This window comes from Aquarana catesbeiana, linkage group LG03, assembly GCF_042186555.1.
Source record: "Aquarana catesbeiana isolate 2022-GZ linkage group LG03, ASM4218655v1, whole genome shotgun sequence".
NCBI lineage: Eukaryota > Metazoa > Chordata > Amphibia > Anura > Ranidae > Aquarana > Aquarana catesbeiana.
In genome coordinates this window covers 44,004,505-44,030,657 of record NC_133326.1, presented here as the reverse complement: position 1 = coordinate 44,030,657, position 26,153 = coordinate 44,004,505, and the positions used below count along the sequence as shown (strand labels likewise).

Genomic DNA, 26,153 nt, shown 5'->3' with positions numbered 1-26,153 from the left:
ATCTATTGTCCCATCAGAGTGGCGCTTTACAACCCTCTTGTATTGAATTGTATTGTTTCTGTATTGTCTGCCTTTATATTGTAAAGTGCTATGCAAACTATTGGTGCTATATAAATCCTGTATAATAATAATCATCAACTGTCCCAATTGGAATGCTCTTTACATCAACTGTCTCCATCACAGTTTCCGTTACATCAATTGTCCCCATCAGAGTGCCCTTTACAGCGACTGTCCCCATCAGAGTCCCCCTTACATCAATTGTTCCCATCAGTATCCCCTTACTTCAATTGTTCCCATCAGTGCCCCCCTTACATCAACTGTCCCCATCAGAGTGACCTTTACATCAACTGTCACTAATCGGAGTCCCCCTTACATCAATTGTCCCCATCAGAGTGCCCTTTACGTCAACTGTCGCCATCGAAGTTCCCTTACATTAATTGATCCCATCAGTATCCCCCTTACATAAACTGTTCCCATCAGAGTCTTCCTTACATCAGTTGTCCCCATCATGCTTCTTACATCAACTGTCATCATCAGTGTCCCCCTTACATCAGTTGTCCCCATCAGAGTACCCTTTACATCAACTGTCCCCATCAGAGCCCCCCTTACTTCAGTTGTTCCCAGAGTGCCCTTTACATCAACTGTTCCCATCAGAGTCCCCCTTGCATCAATTATTCCCATCAGATATCCCTTTACAACAATTGTACCTATCATGCTCCTTACATCAACTGTCCCCATCAGAGTCCCTCTTACATCAATTGTACCTTTAAGAGTGCCCTTTACATCAACTGTTCCCATCAGAGTCCCCCTTATATACATTTTCCCCATCAGAGTGCCCATTAGATCAATTGTTCCCATCAATAACCCCCTTACATCAATGGTTACCATGAAAGTGCTCCTGACATCAACTGTCCCCATCAAAGTCCCCCTTACATCAATTGTTCCCATCAGTGTCCCCCCGTTACCAGGGCCGTTTTTAAGGCAGGGCAAAAGGGGCAGCTGCCCAGGGCCCTGTCATTGTTGTGGGGCCCAAAGCAGGTGCCTCATATTTGCAAACTATCCTGGTTTAAATTCCCTCGTCCCTTGAGGTTTCAGTCTCGTGCTGTGTGCTAATATCTCAGTGTGAAGTGCGGCTACTAATGCTGCCCAGCTCTGCCCTATTGTTGTATACAGATGACTCACCTGCAGACCCTGTGTTTGCAAGTAAATTACCGGCATTCATATGTAAATAGCGGCGGCATTCATATGTAAATAGCGGCGGCCAGCGGCATTAATATGTATATCATGCCTTCCTGAGGTCATATCCACAGTAATCTCTAGCAGCCAATCAACAAGCAGAAATCATGTGCTATAACCTCTAGCAACTAATCAGTGAGCCGTAATGTGTGCTGTAACCTCTAGCAACCAGTCACTGAGCGGTAATGTTACACTGTAACCTCTGGCAACCAATCGCAATTGCTGCCTGATCTGATTCAGTAAATGGATTTTTTAAGTTTTACGTCCAGCTGCTATTTATTGTATATCTCAGAGCAGGTGGAGATGCGAAACTGCATGGGGGGGGGGCCCCCCCAAGAAAAGTTTTGCCCAGGGTCCAATCAATATTAAAGACAGCCCTGCCCGTTACATCAATTGTCCCCATCAGTCTTCCCCCTTACATAAACTGTTCCAATCAGAGCGCCCTTTGCATCAACTCTCCCCATCAGAGTCCGCCTTACATCAGTTATCCCTATCATGCTCTTTACATCAACTGTCCCCATCAGAGTCCCCCTTACATCAATTGTTCTCATGAGTTCCCATCAGAGTGCCCCTCTTAAACCAATTTATGGGGATCAGAGTGCCGTTTACATCAACTGTCCCCATCAGAGTGCCCTTTACATTAATTGTTCCCCTCAGTAACCCCCTTACATCAATTGTTACCATGAAAGTGACCCTGCCCACATGTGTCTAAATGCATAATTTTAAAACCTAAAGAAATGTTCAGCAAAATACGGTACATTATGGGTGCATCAAAGCAATGTCTTCAGTTCTGTCTTCTGTTCATGATTATCTTATAGTTCCTTTTCTTTCTAGAACAGCCACAGCCTGAGTAGAAAAGCCTGCCAGGGCATCAATGGCCTCTAGGACCCGGCCAGCATCTGTCAGGACACTAACAGCAGGAGAAGGGCTATAGGACCCAGCATCTCTACCAGCACTTCACATGGGCCTTTATAAGGAAGTCTGTCAGTGGCTGATTGATACCATCACGTACCTGGTGCTGGAGGCCAATGGAGAGAGGGCTTCCATTGCGGCTAACTTCCAGACTCTCCTGAAAGTGAGAACAGGAGGAGTGAGGCTCAAAGTAGCACAGGTCGCCTGTGATGTTTTTTGCAGAGGAACTCAGAAGGGTTTCTGATTTAACTGCAGACAGGTGACGCCTGTGAGCCGTGGCAGGTCTGTAGTAGCACTGCGACAATGGGAAGTCCGTTCAAACCAGAGTTCGGAGTCAGGAGGATAACAGAGCAGGCAAGGTCAGAGGGGGAGCCAAGGTCAGACACAGGAGAACAGAAGAGAATATCTGTGGACAAGCCGAGGTCAGGTCCGGAAACTGGCAGGAGAATAGTCAAGGACAAGCCGGGTCGGTAGCAGAGAACTTTCAGGAACAAGGATCACAGGAACACGGTACAAGCTGAAGATCAATCAACAACTTCAGCCACTGACAAACTTCCTTATAAAGGCCCATGTGAAATGCTGGTAGAGATGCTAGGTCCTAGAGTCCTTTTCCTGCCATTGAGGTCCTGACGAAGCCTGTCTCCTGAGAGTGTATTTCATATTATTTTAATAAATAAAGCAATGGCTCGGTAGACTTTTCCTCAGCGCCATCATGTCCAGTGCAGGGCCATGACTAAGCTCCGGGGGCAGAGCGAAACACGTGGGGGGGGGGGGGGGGGGCGTTGCCTGGCTGGAGCCTGGGCTGAGGCTGTCACACACATACAGGGTCCTGCAGTGATGTGTGGCTCATAGGACATTTCTTTTTCCCACATGACCTCCTGACCTTAGACCTTAGGATGAGGTAAGTAAATCTTTTTTTCTATGTCCCCTAGACATAACTGCAAGGGTGAATTTTTTCGGATTTCCTGGAGTTCGGCATTAAAAAGGATTCATTGCAATGGTTTGGATTGCCCAAAGTATTACATTATGCATAGTAGCAGATTCAGTTTTAAATTAGTAAGCTGTGATTTAACTGTTGCAATTGGAATCACATTAGTTTCTGCTCCAGGCTTGATTTTAACTAGTCTCTTTACTATTAAAATCTGCATGTCAGGCAACATTCAGATGCCGGACCTGCGTGCAGGTGTGCTGTTTTTCAAAAATGGTAATCAGACAATGTTTATCCCTCAACTTTTCTTTATTGGTTTTGCTACAATAATTGTGGTCCTTGAACACATCATAAAATGATTACTCCACAGTTATGTCACATAAGTTGGGCGCTGCCTTCATTTGTGCATTTTTTAGCATGCTGTTCACAGTTAGGCTCCGTTCGCACCTCAGCGCGTTGTAGCTTGAAGCTCCAAAACACTGGAGGACAAAAAAAATCTATTATTCTCTATGGAAATGGTTCACGTCTCCATTCCAAGTTGCCTGAAGCTAAACGCCTGAAGCTCAAAAAAGTTCAAAAGTTCTGGAGCTATTTTTGTAGCTCAAATTGGTCAGATTGTTGTGTTTGAGCGATTTAGTGCATTTGGTCGCGTGTTTTGAGTAATTTTCTGCTCAAAAGCAATAATTAAATGAAAATAATAATAAAATAAATACAAAAATAATTAATTAAAATAAATAAAACAATAAAAAATACATTAAAAAGAAAAAACAACCCTTAAACCTAATATTAAACCCTAACACTAAAAATAACCCCTAACCTTAACCCCTAACCTAACAAAACAAACAATAAGTACATAAATAAATAAAAAGACTCCTAACCTTTGAACCCCAGCCCTTAAAGCGTTACTAAACCCAGGACCCTGCATTCATTATATCTGGTCTCCCACAGTACACAGAACATGGAAATGCAATCATTTAGTGAATATAAAATGCTAAATACCTTTTCTCAACAGCAGTATATAGCAGTTTTGTGTCTTCTATCAGTGTCCAGTTAAGCACTGGTTAAAGCTGGTAGGAGAAGTTTTCTGACTGTGATATGAGACTCCTGACTCTCTGTCTGGAGAGTGCTGATTGGCCCTGTGCTCATCACATGCACCCTCCCAAAAAATAAAAAAATGTTCTAGCAATACACACCAAACTGAGCATGTGCAGCCTGACTCCATAGACTCTGTGCTATCAGAAAATAATTAGGAGTCAGTGGCAGAAGGGGAGGATCAGAGTAGAAAGGATCAAACAGCCTTTTTACACAATGCAGAGGATTAACCCCTTCGATTCCACAGCGAGTATAACAAGCGCGCTTTACTGCATATACGGTGTAGGAGCTTATTTTGGTGCGACATAGTGTGTTTTGTCCTCATAGACTTCAGTGGGAGCCCTGGGAAAACACATGAAAATACACGAGAAATGCATGCAAAAACAAACAGAAAAAAATGCATAAAAATTCAGATACCTTTGTCCTTAACCTAAAGCTGGCCAGAAATGGGCAGATCACAAACAATCAAAACATTTCCCAGCACACTTACTGGCTAGCCTGCAAAAAAGAAAAATAACCCTGTACAACAATTTACTTTAACCACTTGCCAACCAGCCACCGCAGTTGTATTGCGGCAGAATGGCACAGCTGGGCGAAACAACGTTATGTAACGTCCCTTTGCCCTGTGGCCACTAGGGGCGCGATTGCTCGTGGCACACTGAGAACCAGGTTCTGTGTCTGTAAACACACAGTTTCTGGTTCTCTGAGGGGAGAAGAGATCGATCGTCTGTTCAAACAGAGTATGAACAGCGATCTGTCATCTCCCCTACACTGTCCCCTCCCCCCTTCAGTTAGAACACACACTAGGGAACACAACTAACCCCTTGATCGCCCCCTAGTGTTAACCCCTTCCCTGCCAGTGACATTTTTACAGCAATCAATGCATTTTTATAGCACTGATCGCTGTATAAAGGACAATGGACCCAAAAATGTGTCAAAATTGTCCGACGTGTCCGCCAGAATATCGCAGTCCCGATAAAAATTGCAGATCGCTGCCATTACTAGTAAAAAAAAAAAAAAGATAAAAATGCCATAAAACTTTCCCCTATTTTGTAGACGTTATAATTTTTGCGCAAACCATTCAATATACGCTTATTGTGGGTTTTTTTAACCAAAAATATGTAAAAGAATACATATCGGCCTAAACTGATGAAAAAAATAGTTTTTTTATTCATTTTTGGGGGGTATTATAGCAAAAAGTAAAAAATATTGCGTTTTTTTCAAAATTGGCGCTTTTTTTTGTTTATATTGCAAAAAAATAAAAACCACAGAGGTGATCAAATACCACCAAAAGAAAGCTCTATTTGTGAGAAAAAAAAGACTTCAATTTTGTTTGGGTGCAACGTCGCACGACCGCGCAATTGTCAGTTAAAGTGATGCAGTGCCGAATGGCAAAAAGTGCTCTGGTCAGGAAGGGGGTAAAATCTTCCGGGGCTGAAGCGGTTAAACACAGAGGGTTTAGTTACACACGTTTGCAAATATACTGTATGTGGAAGTCATAGTGCCTTGCCAAGGCTCCTCTGTATACTGCAGTTCTAATGATATATATTAGAGTCTCCATGTTGGAACAAATATGGCAATAGATAAATTAAAGCGGAGTTCCAGGCTTTTTTTTTATTATTAAAAGTCAGCAGCTACAAAAAGTTTAGCTGCTGGTTTTTAATAAACAGACACTCGCCTGTCCCATAGTCCAGCGATACGGCCGCACGGAACCTTGCTCCTCTCCCCCCTCCTCTCCATGGCGCCTCTATTGAATCTGTGGGCACCCGGCTGTGACAGCTTGCAGCTCCACGGCCGTGCGTGCACTGCGCAAGCGCAAGATATATCTAAAATATATATATAAAATACATCAGAAAATAAAGGAATAGAATAGAATAAAAAGATGGAAAGAATATAACCATCTTCCGAAACTCTAATTTTGAATTGAATACGTTTGAATTAGAATAGAAAAGAATAGAATAGAAAATTAAATAGAAAAGAATAGCATAGAATATTACAGTCCCTCTTGGTCCAGTGGTCATTTATGTTATAGTTGAGACAATTAGGCCGACTATTTGGGACAGAGAGGTTCAAATCACTCAATGTTGAATGACTAATTATTTATGCCAACACACCCAACTGAATGTATATTCTTTTATTGTCATTTATTTTTACTGTTGTACTTCTTGTTCTTTGAATACTGTAGTTTGAAAATTTTTCAATAAAAAACAATTGAAAAAAAAAAGAAGAATAGCACAGAATAGAAAAAAACAATAGAATAGAATAAAATAGAAAGAATAGAGCCATCTTCCGAAATTTGAATTTTGAATAAAATAAATTTGAATTCAAATAGAATACAAAAGAATAGACTATAACAGAAAAAAGAATAGAATATAAAAAAAAACAATAGAATACAATGGCATAGAAAGAATATAACCACCATTCAAAATTCGAATTTCGAATATAATAAATTTGATTTTCAATGGAATTTGAATTGATTGAAATTTTCAGAATTCGGTCGAATTGCGTTCAATTCAACCGAATTTGGAAAATTTGAATCAATTCGAACTCGAATAAATTAAACGAATTCCGAAAACAATTAAACAAATTTAAACAATTTCATTTTTGTAAATAATGGATCAAAACAAATTTTTTTCGTTCTGCACATGTCTAGTATCAAGCATTAACACTAAACATATTTAGCACTTGAACATTAATTTAAATGGCCATAATAAATTATTATTATGGCCAATTAATTGAATTAACGGCCAAATACTTGACGTGGTTAGACATGCCTAAACACATTACATGAGGGGGCGTGGCCTAGCGCATGGAGCCGTAGGTCGCACTTCACGGCGGCTCCCGGTCCCACGGATCTCCACGAGGTTCTAGCAGAGACATCCCGCCTCACACCGCTCCTCAACCGCACAGATGGGCAAGGGAAAGCCCAAGGATCACTCCAAGCCCGCCGGCAATCGTACACAGAGCGATCTGGGCAGATTTGTGACCAGAGCATCTGCGGCCTACAGCTCACAGGGACAGCCTAAGATGGCGCCGGCACCTCCGTCCCCCGCCCGCTCTGAGCCTTCAGACACCATGCAGGTACGCTCCAGGGCTCGCTCTGCCTCACTAGCTGATCTTGAGCCCACATTACAGAGCCAACACAGCCCGCACAGCCCCTACAATCAGTCGCAAGCATCCCTGAACTCAGGGGACAGATGGGACTTAGAATCGCAGATGCGATCCCTCCATACATACATACGCTCGCTCCCAACAAAAGCCGATTTTGAGCATTACACCACCCGTATGGAAAAAGCATATAGGCAGGAGATTGCGGAGCTTAAAAGGGACATGGGAATCCGTATTGAGGACGTGGAAAATACCACGGAGGGCGTATGCACTACTCTGCATTCCCATGAAGCAATTTTGAACTCTCACACTGTCCTAATCCAACAGCTCATGTACCACCAGGACGACATTGAAAACCGTAATAGACGGAACAATATCAGAATACGCGGCATCCCTGAAAACATCGAGCATAAAGACCTGGCAGGGGCTGTAGCCTCTATCTTCAATCAAATACTTCAGCAACCCAAAGACACCCACATCGAATTAGATAGAGTACACAGGACCTCCGGCCCTCGCAATCCAGACTCTGCCTATGTCCGTGACACCCTGTGTAGAGTGCACTTCTACAAGGTGAAAGAAAACATTATGCGAGAGGCAAGCACCCAGGACTCCATCAGGCTTAATGACACCCCCGTCATGCTACTCCCAGACCTCTCCCGCCAAACACTGGCCATGCCGCGCTCTCTGAAACCCCTCACCTCAATCTTGCAAGAGAGACAAATCAGATACCAATGGCGCTTTCCGTTCCAACTGCGAGTTCAGCACGAGGGCAAGACGGCCATTTTCCGCACCTTAGGAGACTTACCGCGATTCCTGAGCACCCTGGAACTTCCACAGGTTTCCCTACCGGATTGGCCTCTCCCGACCACTACGCCTGGTCTTCCATTCAGCACGCAATGGCAGAAGACCGGCAGGCAGAAGCGCCCCAGATCCTCGCCTCACAAATCACCGGACGGCTGATGTTCCCTCCTGCAACAGGGTGATACCTGTCTCCATTCCATTCTTCTTTCCACCTCTCTCATGCCTTGTCAGCGAGAGGCGGGTTTGCTGCTGGACCTCCAGACCTACCGACATCACATTTTTATGAACGATGCGCACAAGTTTTTCTAATCTTTTTTTTTTTTTTTTTCTCAGTTCTCTGTTTCAGGTTATATAGCGCATCCTCTCAAGCATACCAGTTTTTTTTTCTTGTTAATTTTTTTATCTCCTTGTTTCAGTTCACCATGTATACAGATGTCGGTTGCTGGGGTCGGGTGGGAGGGAAGGGGCTTAACTGTGACAAGGGAGGTATACATCTGTCTTAAAACTGTTGATAATAAGTTGTAATTGACTATAATTATAAAGTTACACAGATGCCTTCCTTCCGCGCTGGGCTTTATCCTAGTCCCCCTTGAAAATAGAAGGGTAGTCGTCCCCTTCCCCCCCCACGCCAGCATGACCCCCTGTACGTTATTCAAGTACATGGAGAACTTCCGTGCTTCATGAAGCACTTCGACAGCGGTTCGGAAGAAAGGCAGACGTGTTATATTAGGGCCACTACACTATGCCTATAGCTAGAGATGTTCGTGAGCGATGTCCCCAGGTTGTTCAGGTTTTGTGTACGGTGGGGATCCCGGGACCGGGGAGCGCTTTGTGCGCTTACCACGTTTATACCCCACTTAGGACCAATAGTGCGTATTATTGCACTGTTTACGTTATTTAGTGTTTTTTTTCCTTTTTATTATCCAGTTACCATGCGATTGCACCCATTGATTTCTTTCAGGCTACCACTCCGTGGTTTTAACCTCCTTTTCCACCTCTGTATTTCATGGTGGCTCTCTCTGTCTACATGGTGGATGTGTTCTGTTTCTACCTGGCTGAGCCGGTTTATGTCCACCTTCTCTACTTCTCTAACTCCCTCCACCCCCACTCTTTTTCCCTACCTATCCTCTGTCCCCTCCCCACCTTTATCCCTCTTCCCCCAGGCAGGGCAGGCCCTGGGTCACGTAGGGGCCACTAGAATTCTGATGAGAGATCTTAGGCGTGTTTCCACTCCATTGCTCTCATGCCACCGCTAGATCACATCACCTTAGCCTCCTATAATTGCAGAGGTTTTAACACCCCTGAGAAAAGAAGCCAAGTGCTGTATCACTTCCATAAAGCCAAAACTCAAATCTTACTACTTCAAGAAACACACTTTAAGGGTTCGGCCATTCCAGCCTTAAACAACCCCCACTTCCATAAATGGTTCCATAGCACTAATCCACTTTCTAAATCCAAAGGAGTATCTATAGCTTTCCACAAATCCTTCCAACCAGAAGTATTAGACACCCTAATAGACCCCGATGGTCGCTTTATCTTTCTTAAACTAAAATCTAACCTTTCTATCTTCACAGTTGCTAATGTATACGGACCAAACCAAGACCAAGGGAGTTTTTTCTCCATGCTTATAGACAAACTAATCTCGTTTGGGGGCCCCTGTTTTATAGTAGGAGGAGACCTCAACGTGACCCTCACGCCAGCCGTGGACACCTCCTCGGGTAAGTCAGCTATATCACACTCCACTCTCACACATATCAAATCACTTCTACACTCAGCCCAATTAGTGGATGTCTGGCGGGTCCAGCATCCATTCGAGAGAGATTACAGCTGCTACTCGGTCGCCCATAACTCATATAGTCGCATTGACTATTTCCTAGTATCACAATCCCTACTTGATATCCCTATACAAGCTTCCCTAGGTAACATTCTCTGGTCTGATCATGCCCCTGCCCATTTAAGCTTAGCCCACCCACCTAAGGCACACAAAACTTTTACCTGGCGCTTAAATGACAACCTGCTAAAAGATAGCCTTTGTGTGACAGACACCCAGCAGGCAATTAAAAACTTTATTCATGACCACCGTTCAGATGACACCAACCCTCTTACCAAATGGGAGGCCCTGAAATGTGTGCTGCGGGGAATTTTCATCCAACATGGCGCACGATTAAAGAAGGCTAGATCGGCTGACATAGTCAAATTACTCTCATCTATCCACACCCTCGAAAGCACACATAAGAAAGACCTTTCGCATAATACCTTTGTGGATCTCTCCAATGCCCGCAGAGATTTACTCCGCATTCTAGATGCAAACACCCTTATAGCCAGAGACAAAGGACGTAATCGCCACTACATGCTAGCTAATAAATGCGGACAGCACCTTGCTAAAGTTCTACACCCGCGTCCCCCTCGGCACCCCATACCGTTCATTTGCAACACAAATCAAAAAAAGATCAGGACCCCTAAGGGCATAGCAGATGCTTTTCAACACTATTATTCTCAACTCTATAACCTCCCTACCCGACCTCAACAATCCCCACGACCAAACTCACAACTCCCAGACATGGAAAATTATATTTCAGAGACAGCCCTCCCACGAATAGATCCCCCTACTTCCACGGCTCTAGAGGAAGTCCTAACATCTTCAGACTTCCTTCTGGCTATTAAAGGATTAAAATCCGGTAAATGCCCAGGACCTGACGGCTTCACGCCCAGATTCTACAAATTATTTGCCCATCCATTAGCCCCACTTCTCGCAGCGGCGTTTAACTACCTAGATGACGTTCATCCCCCCCCCAAATCCCTTCTGTCTGCCACTATCTCAGTAATACCTAAGCCCGGAAAGGACCCCTCCCAATGCACTAGTTATAGACCTATCTCCCTCCTAAACGTCGACGTTAAGCTTTTTGCCAAGATCCTGGCCAATCGCCTCTCGCCCCTCTTGCCCTCCATTGTACACAAAGACCAAGTGGGTTTTGTCCCTGGTAGGGAGGCCAGGGACAATACCACAAAAACGATACACCTAATTTCTTATATCCGCAAACACAACCTAAAGGCCTGCATCCTCTCTTTTGACGCCGAAAAGGCGTTTGACCGGGTTAACTGGCAATTTCTACGCCTTTCTCTGAAACAGATTGGACTCGGCCCTTCATTTATATCTAAGGTGATGGCGCTTTATTCCCAGCCCACTGCCTCTGTACTGGTCAATGGCTCCGCATCTGCCCCACTAGTGATATCCAATGGGACAAGGCAGGGTTGCCCACTGTCTCCCTTGCTCTTTGTTCTAGTGATGGAGCACTTGGCCACGGCTATTAGGCAAAACAACAACATCATGGGAATACCGACGCCATCATCGGAAGTAAAACTCTCACTTTATGCAGATGACCTCCTTGTCTACATCCAACAACCCCATACCTCACTACCCTCCTTAATGCAGGAGTTCCGTAGATTTGGAGACCTAAGTAATTTTAAGCTCAATATGTCTAAGACAGAAGCCCTTAACATATCCCTAACTCCCTCCACCCTCACACAATTGCGGACCAATTTCCCATTCCAGTGGGGTACAAAGGGTATTTCTTACCTTGGAGTCACCATCCCATCCAACCTAGCTGACCTTTACAATCTCAATTACCCTCCGCTCCTATCCCGAATCCGGAAAGAATTAGAAACATGGAACCAGACCCCACTACCTTGGTTCGGCCGTATTAATACATTAAAAATGGATACTCTCCCTAAACTTCTATACGTCTTCCAGACGATTCCGATACTTATCCCTCAGCGTTTCTTTGCCTCGCTGCGTTCTATGTCTATACGTTTTGTCTGGCAGCAAGGGATGTCTCGTATCGGACATGCCTTGCTGACATACCCTAAAAATCGGGGAGGGGTTGGCCTCCCAGACTTCGAAATGTACCACAGAGCTGCAGTCCTATCTCGGATACTCGAGTGGTTCCCTCGCCCGTTCCCCAAGGCATCCACTGCCATAGAACAAGACCTCTCCACTTCTGACCTCCGAGCTCTGCTCTGGGGATATGGTCGAGGACTCTCCACCCTAACTAACTGCTCACCATTAACAACTGCAGCACTACACCTGTGGTACAGAAAAGGATTATTACCAATATTATCTACTGACCCCTCACCGCTTACTTCGCTTTTCGAGCATCCGGACCTCCCCCAGGGCATGGGCTCTAATCTGGTGGGCCCATATTCACGGGACACCTGGCCTACAGCCAACTCATTCATACACCCCAGCACGGGCGCACCGGTTCTCCCGGGAGATAGAGGTAATTGGCTCACAGCCTTACGCATCTCCTCCTTTTGCTCTGACCTGTTCTCCTCTACCCACACCCATAGACCCCTAACAGACTACGAGCGGCTGTGTTCTCTCTCGGAAACACCCAGACATCTACTATCCACCATTTACAAATTATTACACTCACTGATCCACGAACAACTGCCACCTTACACGAGGAGATGGGCCTCAGACCTAGGCAAGGATTTTTCACCAGATGACTGGCAAAAGTCTTTTCACTTCACACACAAGTCCTCCATCTCTTGCCATATACAAGAGAAGAATTTTAAGCTCCTGGCGCGATGGTACAGAGACCCCCAATCGTTACACAATATTTTTCCCTCTACTGCCACGACCTGTTGGAGATGTGGAGATCCGGAGGGAAATTATCTCCACATATGGTGGAATTGCAACGCCATCCAACCATTCTGGTCACAGGTTTTTGCCGTATACAGTAGCCTCTACGATAAACCCACGACGCCCACACCAGAAATGGCGCTGCTGTCCATGTTACCGGGTTCAATACCCTCCCAGAAACGATCCCTACTTCGTTTTTTCCTCTCAGCAGCTAGACAACTCATTCCACTTTACTGGAAAACTACCACTACCCCCCCACTATCCTCTTGGGTCTCCATTGTCAACGATATCATGCGAATGGAGGAGATGATTGCCTTAGATAATGACACTTATGATAAATTTCAAACCATGTGGCTAATATGGATTGATTACGCCACCTCCAATGCTTTGAAAAATCTGCTAAAACCACCTGATTAAATAAATTCAACCCAGAGCTCCCATTGTGTTGCCCCAGGGCCTGCCAGCTTGACCTGAACCCCCTACCCTTACCCGTCCTCCACCCTCCTTCCTCTCCTCTTCTCCTCTCTCTCTCTCTTCTTTCCAATACTCTCTCCTCCCCATACCTTCAATGATACAAATAGCAGACGTTGAAATTAATGAACAGTCGTTGTATTATAGCATGGTATAAATGTTATTTATAGGATTGAATCTGAACCGAACTGGTGTACATTCATTCTTATATACTCCGCTCCCTGTATTTATATGTTTGTGTACAGACAAATTATTTTCAACCGTGCTAATCGCTATATACTATGTTTTGCCAATGTTAAATGGCTCTGTATAACCTTGCAAACTTAATAAAAATATATTTGACTCTAAACACATTACATGTACAAGCGTCAAGCGCTTTTTCTGCTAAAATGCCACTGCCGGGGAGAAAGGCATCTAGGAGAGACAGAAAAACATCCCGTGTGAATGAGGCCTACAAATACTGCAACAGGAAGCATATTGCTATAAATCTATAAAAGTGTGTCCTATATGCCTATCATTTCAAGTACCTACTACGTGACTACCCAGGGCTACTGTTAGAAATCACGGGGCCCCATAATGCCTACATGACAGGGCTCCCCCACCCCCAGATAATAACTGCTTATTTTCTCCATCAGCCCATCCCCCACAGTTATCACCTCTTGTATCTCCTGATCCTTCCTCTTAGATTGTAAGCTCTAAGGAGCAGGGCTCTCTAATTCCTCCTGTATTAAATTGTATAGTCTGCCCTCATGTTGTAAAGTGCTGCGTAAACTGTCGGCGCTATATAAATCCTGTATAATAATAATAATATCAAAAGATATGAATAAAATCCTTATTATATGACATATTTACAGGCCCCTTCCCCCGCTCTCCATCCTGAAACATCCCTTTTCTGCCTGCAGCAGCTTCTGGGGGGAAGGGAGAGGAGGGAAGGGAATCCGGAAATGCTGCAGGTAAAAGGGGCGCACACGGGGGGGCCCGGAAAACAGGGGGATGGGTACGCGGATGCTAGAACTGATCCCCCTACAGCACAGGGGGGACAGAAGAGGATCAATGTCTGCAGTAAGACAGTACAGCTGGCTCTCCTGCTCAGCGGGTGCCCGGGCCCCCCCTTTGAACTGATGGGGCCCGGACCCAGTACAGGAGGGCTGGATGTACTGCCTTATCAGCGGCCCTGTGACTACCTATACATGACAGTGGGTCCACATACAATTGTAACATAGAACGCACTAGTCTATCTTGAATGTTTTAGTTTACTCATTGCTTGAATGCCCACCCAAACAGCACACCTTACTATACACAAGTGATGATATAGGACATTCATACTAAAATCACAATACCATACATATAATAAATGGGACCACTTTTTCAGGAAGAGTTCTCCACTTTTGGAGTTTACTTCCACCTATAATGAATATCTAACAGCACATACAGACTCAATTTACTCAAGCAAGACACCACATACAAGGTGAAAGGAAGGTGACCAAGGACCTTAATGGTTTCTAGCTCAAAGTTCTGATAATCATCTAGGATGGTTGTGTTAAGCACAGCAATCAGTAGTTAGATATTAAATCATTAAACACAATTCAATTACAAGGTAACCCTGTTTAAAAGGTAACAGGTCAGCAAAATTTACATGTTCATGTGCTGTATTATATTTTTATATATATATATATATATATATATATATATATATATATATATATATATATATATAAATAGGGGGCAGGTGTGTTAAATTTGGTGTTATTGCTCTCACTCTCATACTGGTCACTGGAAGTTCAACATGGCACCTCATGGCAAAGAACTCTCTGAGGATCTGAAAAAAAGATTTGTTGCTCTACATAAAGATGACCTAGGCTATAAGAAGATTGCCAAGACCCTGAAACTGAGCTGCAGCATGGCGGCCAAGACCATACAGCGGTTTAACAGGACAGGTTCCACTCAGAACAGGCCTCGCCATGGTCGACCAAAGAAGTTGAGTGTACATGCTCAGCATCATATCCAGAGGTTGTTTTTGGGAAATAGACATATGAGTGCTGCCAGCATTGCTGCAGAGTATGAAGGGATGGGGGAGGGGATAGCCTGTCAGTGCTCAGAACATACACCGCACACTGCATCAAATTGGTCTGCATGGCTGTCGTCCCAGAAGAAAGCCTCTTCTAAAGATGATGCACAAGAAAGCCCGCAAACAGTTTGCTGAAGACAAGCAGACTAAGGACAAGGATTACTGGAACCATGTCCTGTGGTCTGATGATACAAAGATAAACTTAGTAGGTTCAGATGGTGTCAAGCGTGTGTGGCGGCAACCAGTGAGGAGTACAAAGACAATTGTGTCTTGCCTACAGTCAAGCATGGTGGTGGGAGTGTCATGGTCTGGGGCTGCATGAGTGCTGCCAGCACTGGGGAGCTACAAGTTCATTGAGGGAACCATGAATGCCAACATGTGACATAATGAAGCAGAGCATGATCCCCCCCCCCTTTGGAGACTGGGCACAGGGCAGTATTCCAACATGATAACAACCCCAAACACACCTCCAAGACTACCCTCAGCTTCTTTAGCAAGGCAGTGGTCAAGGTGATGGACTGGCCAAACATGTCTCCAGACCTAAATACTATTGAGCATCTGTGGGGCATCCTCAAATGGAAGGTGGAGGAGCGCAAGGTCTCGACCATCCACCAGCTCTATGATGTCTTCATGGAGGAGTGGAAGAGGACTCCAGAGGCAACCTGTGAAGCTCTGGTGAACTCCATACCCAAGAGGGTTAAGGCAGTGCTGAAAAATAATGGTGGCCACACAAAATATTGACATTTTGGGCCCAATTTGGACATTTTCACTTAGGGGTGTACTCACTTTTGTTGCCAGTGGTTTAGACATTAATGGCTGTGTGTTGACTTATGTTGAGGGGACAGAAAATTTACACTGTTATATAAGCTGTACACTCACTACTTTACATTGTAGCAAAATGTCATTTGTTTCACATTTTTGTAAATATTACTTTTCATGTGACGTGGCGTACTTTTGTGAGATACTGTGTGTGTGTATATATATATATATATATATATATATATATATATATATATATATATATATATATATATATATACACACACACACACACACACACACACACACACACACACACACACACATATATATACACACACAGTTGGGCAAAAAAGTATTTAGTCAGCCACCAATTGTGCAAGTTCTCCCACTTAAAAAGATGAGAGAGGCCTGTAATTGTCATCATAGGTATACCTCAACTATGAGAGACAAAATGTGGAAACAAATCCAGGCAATCACATTGTCTGATTTTTGAAAGAATTTATTTGCAAATTATGGTGGAAAATAAGTATTTGGTCAATATCAAAAGTCCATCTCAATACTTTGTTATATATCCTTTGTTGGCAATGACACAGGTCAAACGTTTCCGGTTAGTCTTCACAAGGTTGTCACACACTGTTGCTGGTATGTTGGCCCATTCCTCCATGCAGATCTCCTCTAGAGCAGTGATGTTTTGGGGCTGTCGCTGGGCAATATGGACTTTCAACTCCCTCCAAAGGTTTTCTATGGGGTTGAGATCTGGAGACTGGCTAGGCCACTCCAGGACCTTGAAATGCTTCTTACGAAGCCACTCCTTCGTTGCCCAGGCGGTGTGTTTGGGATCATTGTCATGCTGAAAGACCCAGCCACGTTTCATCTTCAATACCCTTGCTGATGGGAGGAGGTTTGCACTTAAAATCTTGCTATACATGGCCCTATTCATTCTTTCATGTACATGGATCAGTCGTCCTTTTCCCTTTGCAGAGAAACAGCCCCAAAGCATGATGTTGCCACCCCCATGCTTCACAGTAGGTATGGTGTTCTTTGGTTGCAACTCAGCATTCTCTCTCCTCCAAACACGAGTTGTGTTTCTACCAAACAGTTCTACTTTGGTTTCATCTGACCATATGACATTCTCCCAATCCTCGTCTGGATCATCCAAATGCTCTCTAGCAAACCTCAGACGGGCCCGAACATGTACTGGCTTAAGCAGGGGGACATGTCTGGCACTGCAGGATCTGAGTCCCTGGCGGCGTAGTGTGTTACTGATGGTAGCTTTTGTTGCGTTGGTCCCAGCTCTCTGCAGGTCATTCACTAGGTCCCCCCGTGTGGTTTTGGGATTTTTGCTCATTGTTCTTGTGATCATTTTGACCCCACGGGGTGAGATCTTGCGTGGAGCCCCAGATCAAGGAAGATTATCAGTGGTCTTATATGTCTTCCATTCTCTAATTATTGCTCCCACAGTTGATTTCTTCACACCAAGCTGCTTGCCTATTGCAGATTCAGTCTTACCAGCCTGGTGCAGGTCTACAATTTTGTTTCTGGTGTCCTTCGACAGCTCTTTGGTCTTCACCATAGTGGAGTTTGAAGTGTGACTGTTTGAGGTTGTGGACAGGTGTCTTTTATACTGATAACAAGTTCAAACAGGTGCCATTAATACAGGTAATGAGTGGAGGACAGAGGAGCCTCTTAAAGAAGAAGATACAGGTCTGTGAGAGCCAGAAATCTTGCTGGTTTGTAGGTGACCAAATACTTATTTTCCACCATAATTTGCAAATAAATTCTTTCAAAAATCAGACAGACAATGTGATTGTCTGGATTTGTTTCCACATTTTGTCTCTCATAGTTGAGGTATACCTATGATGACAATTACAGGCCTCGCTCATCTTTTTAAGTGGGAGAACTTGCACAATTGATGGCTGACTAAATACTTTTTTGCCCCACTGTGTGTGTATATATATATATATATATATATATATATATATATATATATATATATTTATATTATTTTATTGTGATATGGGGGGGGGGGGGACCAGACTCAGTGGTAGTAGTGTTTTCCAGTCCACAATAATCAGAACTTTGTTACAGGGCTTGTTGGACCACTTTTATTTAGAGGTAAAGTTCACATCAGGATTCCCACACAGGGGTTTCAGCTTCATACATCATTCAAAGCATCACAGGAAAAAGGACAAAACAATACCAAGCCTCCTCTTCACTTTGCAGCGCCGCTCCTAAGGCGTTTTGCCTTGATCATCCAGACCAACTAACAGCACCTGTGTTCATGTACAACAGTTGCAGCTTTCTCAGGTCTCTCTAGTTTAGCAGCTCCATGGACCCAAGCCCTGGCCTCTCAATACGGGAATCTCCCTGACACCCGTATGAAGCCCTCCCAGCCTAAGGCCCCCTGGCTTTTGGGTGGAGCACACCTATCCCCTCATTGAAGCACATCTGTCTCCTGTATGGAGCCATGGTGTATGCCCAAGCCTATAATTATAAAGGCTGTGCACACCTGTACACACCTCTTGTTGGTTTCCTGCAAGACCTGAATACTGGGTTGGAGGCTTCCTCCCTCAAAAAGCTCTTTTAAGTCTCCAAGCTCCATGACCCAATCTGAGAATACCAAAACCCCCAGAAAACTGAAAAAACAGATTTCTCCACTCAAAATCGATATTCCAGTGCCCTGCACTCTGCATGTCACTTTTGCCTATTTTTACACAGTGGCAGGGCCTCACACTGTCACAATATACACTATATTGTCAAAAGTATTGGGACACCTGCCTTTACACGCACATGAACTTTAATGGCGTCTTAGTCCATAGGGTTCAATATTGATTTGGCCCACCCTTTGCATCTTCACCAGTTCAACTCTTCAGGAAAGGCTGTTCACAAGGTTTAGGAGTGCGACTATGGGAATGTTTGACCATTCTTGCAGAAGCGCATTTGTGAGGTCAGGCACTGTTAGCGACGAGAAGGCTTGGGTTGCAGTCTCCACTCTAATTCATCCCAAAGGTGTTCTATCCGGTTGAGGATAGGACTCTGTGCAGGCCAGTCAAGTTTCTCCATCCCAAACTCACTCATCCACACTATATTGGCAAAAGTATTGGGCCACCCCTCCAAATCATTTGGTGGGGGGGGGGGGGTGCGGGGTTGTTTTTTCAGGGGTTGGGCTTGGCCCCTTAGTTACAGTGAAGAGAACTCTCAAGGCGCCAGCATACCAAGACATTTTGGACAATTTTATGCTCCCAACTGTGTGGGAACAGTTTGGAGAAGGCCCCTTTCTGTTCCAACATGGCCATGCACCAGTGCACAAAGCAAGGTCCATAAAGACATGGATGAGCGAGTTTGGGGATGAAGAGATACGGACATGTTTGGAGTCCATATCAGGACAGCAGCCTAGTGTAAAGACCAATGCTTCCTCCATAGATACAGTGGAGCGATGTAACCACCCAGAGCCAAAAAGTGTGTTATCTGTAGAATTACCAGGTGAAAATAATGCATACAAAGCTTGAAATAGCACACCAAGATCTAGTAAGATGCAATATTTAGCAATGTTTGGTTTTGGGTTTAGATACACATTAAAGTAGTTTTAAAGTCTCCATTGTTTTCACTTTATTTGATTATTAACCACGAATGAAACAATCCTCTGGAAAGCATTTTTTGCTAGATAGATAATAACACAAAGGCCTCTTAGATATGCAGTTGGGGTGTGGTAAAAAATTACAGTTAAGCTGTGGTTTTAGCATTCCTCAATCACCTCCCTTAAGCTGCAAATGGCAGCGGATGGGGGTTACAGTTGCGATGCTTCACTTTGCACCTGCAGCAACAACTGCCCAATATGTAGGAATTGGCAGGCAGCAAGCTGGTCGAACATGACATAATCAGGTAAATGGGGAAGCACCACATCACCTCCTCACCACCTGTCAATCGCCTCTAAAAAGGCAATTAACAAAGGTGTGGTAGCTGTAGACACATGTATAAATCTACCTTTACAAGTAAATGTTATCACCGCTGGCGCCAAATGGTGCAGCACTTTCTTTAAGGCTACATGTCCCATCATTTCTATCGCCATGGCTAGTACCATGATACTTTCCTACTATAGGACATTTCTGTGATACTTAGCTCCATCTAGTTGTCGAATGTGGTATCTTCTGTTTTAAATCAATAATAATGTGACAGACCCAACCGGGATAGGGGCTTTTGGAGGGGACTCCAGGGTAGTCTCTTGCCTACTGACTATGGGCACTGGCTTTTGAGGAGGCTCTATTCTTTGGGAGGTGTGTGCCTGGGGGACCTTTGGAGTGGTTTTGCTTCCAATTCGGGTCCATGTTTCCCCAAAACACATAGACTCTGGCAACCTAGGACCTGGATACAGATTTGGGGCCCCTGTTGTGCCCAAACCAGCAATGACTGCTTAACCCCCCCCCCCCCTCCAGACTCAGAGACTTAGAATAGATGTTAATATAATCCATTTAAAACAACCTAAAGCTGGTGTCCCCTGCTATAATCTGTTTACTAAGGTGTATTTCAATGCAAAATTTCCTCATTGGCCTTCTAGGTGTGAATCCCATTGTTAATTGAGTCCCCTATTGTTTCTGTCTGTCTGCTAATCCTCTTGGAGATGTGACTAGCATTGTGTCCACTTTATCTTGTTACTGCACCATTGTGGAATGTTTTTGTGTTTGTTAGCTGTTCATTAGATGTACTAATATTACTGTTTACAGTTTGTATTGTTTAGGATAATGTGACCAAGCGATTACCTGATTGTTTGTGGTATATTATATATATATATATATATATATATATATATATATATATATATATATACACACACATACACACACACACACACACACACACACATACACACACACACACACACATATAAACACCCACACACATGGTTTGTCATGGTTCCCGCACGCCGCGGGCTACACTTATATGGCAGCCGCATCTTTCCCCTCTGCCTCTGACACACCCAGGAACCCGCCCCTCCTCCTCCTGTGCTGTGATGTTCTCCTGTACACAGAGGAGGAGGAGGGGGGAGGAGGCACACCACTCTGCCTGCACGGAATCCCATATCAGAAGATCAGAAAAAAGTTAACATGCAGGGAACCCTTGCACTACTGGCACATCATCTCTACATGGATCATTTTCAACTTCAGCTGAACTTTAACAGCATTTTACATTTGAGGAGAGTGCTGAGATGTTCTTCAGGTTTGCCAGGTGGTAGAATTATTGCTGTGTGAAGACTGGCCCCTGCATGTTTCCAATATCCAGCAATAGATTGTGTTTTATTACTTATAACAAGCATCCTAGCAGTGTTGCCAGAGCTGAAGAAGAGTACTAGCTCTTGGGGTTTTGGAAAAAGCACGTACAATTCCCTCCAAACTTACAATGCAGTGCTTATTGCCTGGGGCCACATGTAGCCCATTTCCACTTTTTGTGTGGTCCATTGGTCCCCCTGCAGACAATTATCTGTAATATGTCATGTACTACGTCTCTAGTCTATGATTGGCTGCTGAAGCATGCCCCCAGTCTCCAACAACCCCTGTAGCATGTTCATAGTCTCAGACAGTCTCTTGTATCATGTCTGCAGTCTCTGACAGTCTCTTGGAGCATGTCTGTAGTCTCTGACCACCTATTGTATCATGTTTGTAGTCTCTGACCATATCCTGTAGTATGTCTGCAGTCTCTGACCATCTCCTGTACCTCTGCTATGCACTCCCTTACAATTTTAATGAAGTTCTTTAGGTTAGGCTCAGACAAAGCAATCAAAGCTTATATTTTGTTTACAACATCCCTTAAACCCCTCCCACTGCTAGGCACTTGACTGCGCCCACAATTTGCCGCAACATAGTGTGCCGTAGGTCTTTTTACTCCTCCAGTGTCCCTCATTCTGAAGTTCAAAATTTGGGAGATATGTATTTGGTGTGAATTTACAATAAAGTCAGTTCTGGTTTGCACCTAAGCTAGTGTTGTCTAGTTCTTGTGTGCAATGTTTAGCTAGAATACCTGGTTCCTGGTTCCACACTGGAGGAAGCTGTATCCTGGCAGAGGCACCCATGCTGGGTGCCAGTAGGTCCGTCACAAATAGGCTACTTCTTGGCTGGTCAAATGCTAACATTTGTCCCCCCCCCCCCCCATTCACACAGAACAAATGTACATGCACTTTTACTGGGTGAATTGCTATGGAGACGTTTTCATCAATTCACCCAAGTGAAATTTCCTTGAAAAAAGGATTTTGGTTACATGGACATATAATATTTCTAGGTTGCTGCAGACTTCCTATATTAATGAACTGAGTTTCACTATTTCTAAATGCTTGATTTTCATATTATTCTGCTGCAATATGTATACATTGTAGCTGATTGTATTGCTTAGTCAAATTATATTGCTTCAATTATTCCAACGTGAAATGCAAAATAATATTTCAGCAATAAACATACTTACTTGGGTATCTATAGTAATAATCATTTTCAACATCACTGCTGATGTTATGAGCCTTCATGTATTCTTTCCACTGGGGATCAGCTTGTATATCATAGCGAACAAAAGCTCCAAAAAGGACAATCATGATAATCTCGAAAGTCATGCAGATAATCGGCAGCTTCCATCGCATAAAGGTATTTCTTGCCATCTTCCAGCCAGTCTTCTAATAGGAAGACTAGATAGAGCTGCCAGTCACTTTTGCATGTTAGGTTCTTCAATGCACAGTATATATTTATTTCTAAGGGTGTGATGGGTCAGAAAGATTCGTCATCATGAGCTTACACACCTCTTTATTAAGGAAGGGAGGCAGGCAGAGTACAACATGTATACTTGCTTTCCCATGCATATGCACAATTTTCACATTAATGAAGTTAAATAAGGGAGGAGACTCTGCCTAAGTGATGTTGGGTTAAAATTATTAACATATAGAACATAATTCATAATGCCAAACCTGTATTTAAAAGTAAAATCCTGCACTGGTTATTCAAGGTATCAATTAGGTATCAATTAGGCATTAATAAATCTTAAAAGGTATTTACTGGCAGAAAAAAAATGTTTTACTATCCAAATGGTAAAACAACAAGGGAAGAAGATTTAATAGATGGAAAGATGAAAAAAATGACTGAAGGTCCGCTTTAACCTCCCTGGCGGCCTGATTATGTCTCATTTTTGAATGTTTAAGCGGTACATTGTTTTGCATGGGAATTTGTTGTGTTATATTGTAGGCCTGTAATTCTTAAGAATAACTCACTTAAATCTGTCCAAACAAAAGTCAAGTAGATATCCCGGGTATGATAAAATTTGAATCACAAAATCATAAATTATAATAGAATAAATAACTATAAATTATTATTTTTTTTATAATTAATACATTTTATTCAACAATGTATTCAAATCAAAAACACTGAAATTTGTCCAAACAAGAGTGCAATATTACTAGTCACTGTAATACTATTTCCCCCAAATCACTATCGCTCAATTCTGCAAGTGATTATAATTCACTATCGCTGTTTTCTAGCTGTCTAAAACCACTTTTGACTTAAAGAGACGCTTTTTGGATGCCATGGACGTTCTCAAGTTTCCAGGCAGAAAGAACGGTAAAAAAGTTTCCAGGCAGGGCACTGGACAAAGCACTAGGGACAAAACTGAGTTTGAATGATTTGATACAATAATGTAATCTTAACAGATTACAGTGTATTATGTGTTTTGTACTTTTTTGAATTTGCCACTGGTTCCGTCCCCATGCGTTGCGACGCTCGCAGGGAATGGAACCCAGAACACTGATGCATCGGACGGAGGATACAGCGGGAGAACATCGCGGGATCCTAGGGTGTAATCCTTGTGGCTTGGGGTTTACCGCATTTGTTACTGAAAATTAACCCCAAGCCACACTCGGGATTACCACCAGGGGAGGTTAAAGTGGTATTAACCCACTTGCCACCCAAGCCAATTCTGACACTTCTCTCCTACATGTAAAAATCATACATTTTCTTTGCTAGAAAATTACCCCAAGTCCCCCAAACCCAATACACACATACATATATACATAAAAAATGGGTTTGGGGGATTGTGCGGCAATTTTTAAGAATTGAAAAAAAACAAAACAATATTTACCCCATTTCATTTTTTTTTTGTATAATGTAAAAGATGACGTTACCTAGAGTAAATTAGTAAATAAGTAAGAGTAAAGGAAAAATTGGCAAAAGTGACCCCTATACAATACAAATAAGGGGAAATATCTAAAAATTGTCAAAAGTTTGATTTTTTTTTTTAATATATTTCCCTTTATTTGTATTGTATAGGGGTCACTTTTACCAATTTTCAATAAATACTTGTTTTTTATGCTTAATATATGTGCCATATTTTCTAGCCGCACAACTGATATACAAATAGATACCAAATATGTCTCTCCTTAAAATTGCGCACGCTCGTGGAATGGCGTCAAACTACAGTACTTACGAATCTCCATAGGTGACAATTTAAACATTTATAAAGGTTACTAGTTTAGAGTTACAGAGGAGGTCAAGTGCTAGAATTATTGCTCCCACTCTAACGATTGCATCGATATCTCACATGTGTGGATTGAATTCCATTTACATATGCAGGTGCAATATACACATGTGTTCGCTTCTGCTTGCGAGCATGAGGGGATGGGGCGCTTTAATTATATATTTATTACACATTTATTTTTTTCTTACACTTTTCCTTATTTTTTGATCATTTTTATTTCTTTTAGAAGGAATGAAAACATCTCCATAAAGGTCCTCTTTACGGGGAGATCTGGGGTCTATATACTCTATACTCCCCACATCTCTCCTCTATGCTGGAAAGACTGAGATAAAAAAGAAAAACCGATCTCAGGTTTTCCAGCAAACAAAAAAATGGCAGTGTTTACATGTGCTGCGCTGGAAAGGACATCATGACGTCGCTTCCGGCCTCCGAGGGTCATAGAGATGGCCAGGGACCATCTGGTCTACAGCCAGCTCTATGGTAAAGGCTGGTAGGTAAAATCAGATTCTGTTTAAATTGGCCCTAGTATATGAATGTGAGTTAGGGACCTTAGATTGTAAGCTCCTTGAGGGTAGGGACTGATGTGAATGTACAATGTATATGTAAAGTGCTGCATAAATTGACAGCACTATATAAGTACCTGAAATAAATAAAATAAAATGGTAAACCGACGCCTCCGACGGATTCATTCTCCAGCATCCCAATTGCACGGGCAAATCTCGTGAAATAGTGGAGGGCTAAACAGCCGCTATGATGGCTTTTACACTGTAGGGAATCACCTGCTGAAAAAAAAGATACCTGGATGAGGCCTGTAGCTGCACCCATCATCCAGATATCGCCACTTCAAGTCCCCGACATCATATAACATCAACCCGGGGGAAATGGTTAAATCTAAAAACAAAAATGTAATATATTAAGTCTTAAATGTGATTGCTGCTTTCGTTTTCTTTTTTGGGTCTTTTTTGGACAGCCTGGTATGGAAAAGGAAGTTGAAAAATAAGACTTACTGGCTGGGTCACCAGGTGAAAATAAAAAAAAAAACAGGCTGAAATAAAAACAAAAAACAAAAAATGAATGCAGGCACCACATCCAAGAATTGGTAAGCTACAATATATGATTTTTTTTGTTTCGGGGTTTGATACCACTTTAATTATTAATGTGTCTGAGGAAAAAATATAATCTCTCTGTGCTACTCATAGCATTCAGATTATTTTGTTACTCCCTAAGGCCGTAATCAAAATTATTGATTATTGAAATCCAAATTATTTTAAAATTTTAGCTTTATATATAAGGAACATGCCACATTATGACCACTAGATGGAGCTAACTATTGACTATTGATAATCATCAGCTCCACTTAGGCCCCATTCACACTTGTGCGACTTGTCATGCAACTTTGGGCCCCAAGGTCGCATGACAAGTCGCACCACATTTTATCCTATGAGTACTGTTTATATCTGTGCGACTTCATCTCAAAGTAATGCCTGCACAACTTTCGTCCAACTTTAATGTGACTTGAGGTACATAGACCTCAATGTAAGCCTTCAAAATCTCATGAAATTCCCATCTGCATCATATATATGCGATTTTGATGCGAGTTTGGATAAGTGCGACTTGTGCCAATTGGAAAAAAA

General features: G+C 43.1%; 1 protein-coding gene across 2 annotated transcripts in view; it reads right to left on the bottom strand.

Annotated features, from left to right (window-relative positions):
* The window catches only part of RHCG (Rh family C glycoprotein), a 151,222-nt gene that overhangs the window by 90,538 nt on the left and 34,531 nt on the right, over window positions 1-26,153 (bottom strand). Inside the window, exon 1 of one of the 2 annotated variants that reach the window (XM_073618449.1) lies at window positions 22,471-22,730. The exons of the other annotated variant lie outside the window; for it this stretch is intronic. Within the exon in view, the coding sequence (XP_073474550.1) occupies window positions 22,471-22,657 (187 nt within the window). The 5' untranslated portion in view covers window positions 22,658-22,730. Of the gene's footprint in view, window positions 1-22,470; window positions 22,731-26,153 lie in introns of those variants that run through there. 2 annotated transcript variants of the gene reach the window in all.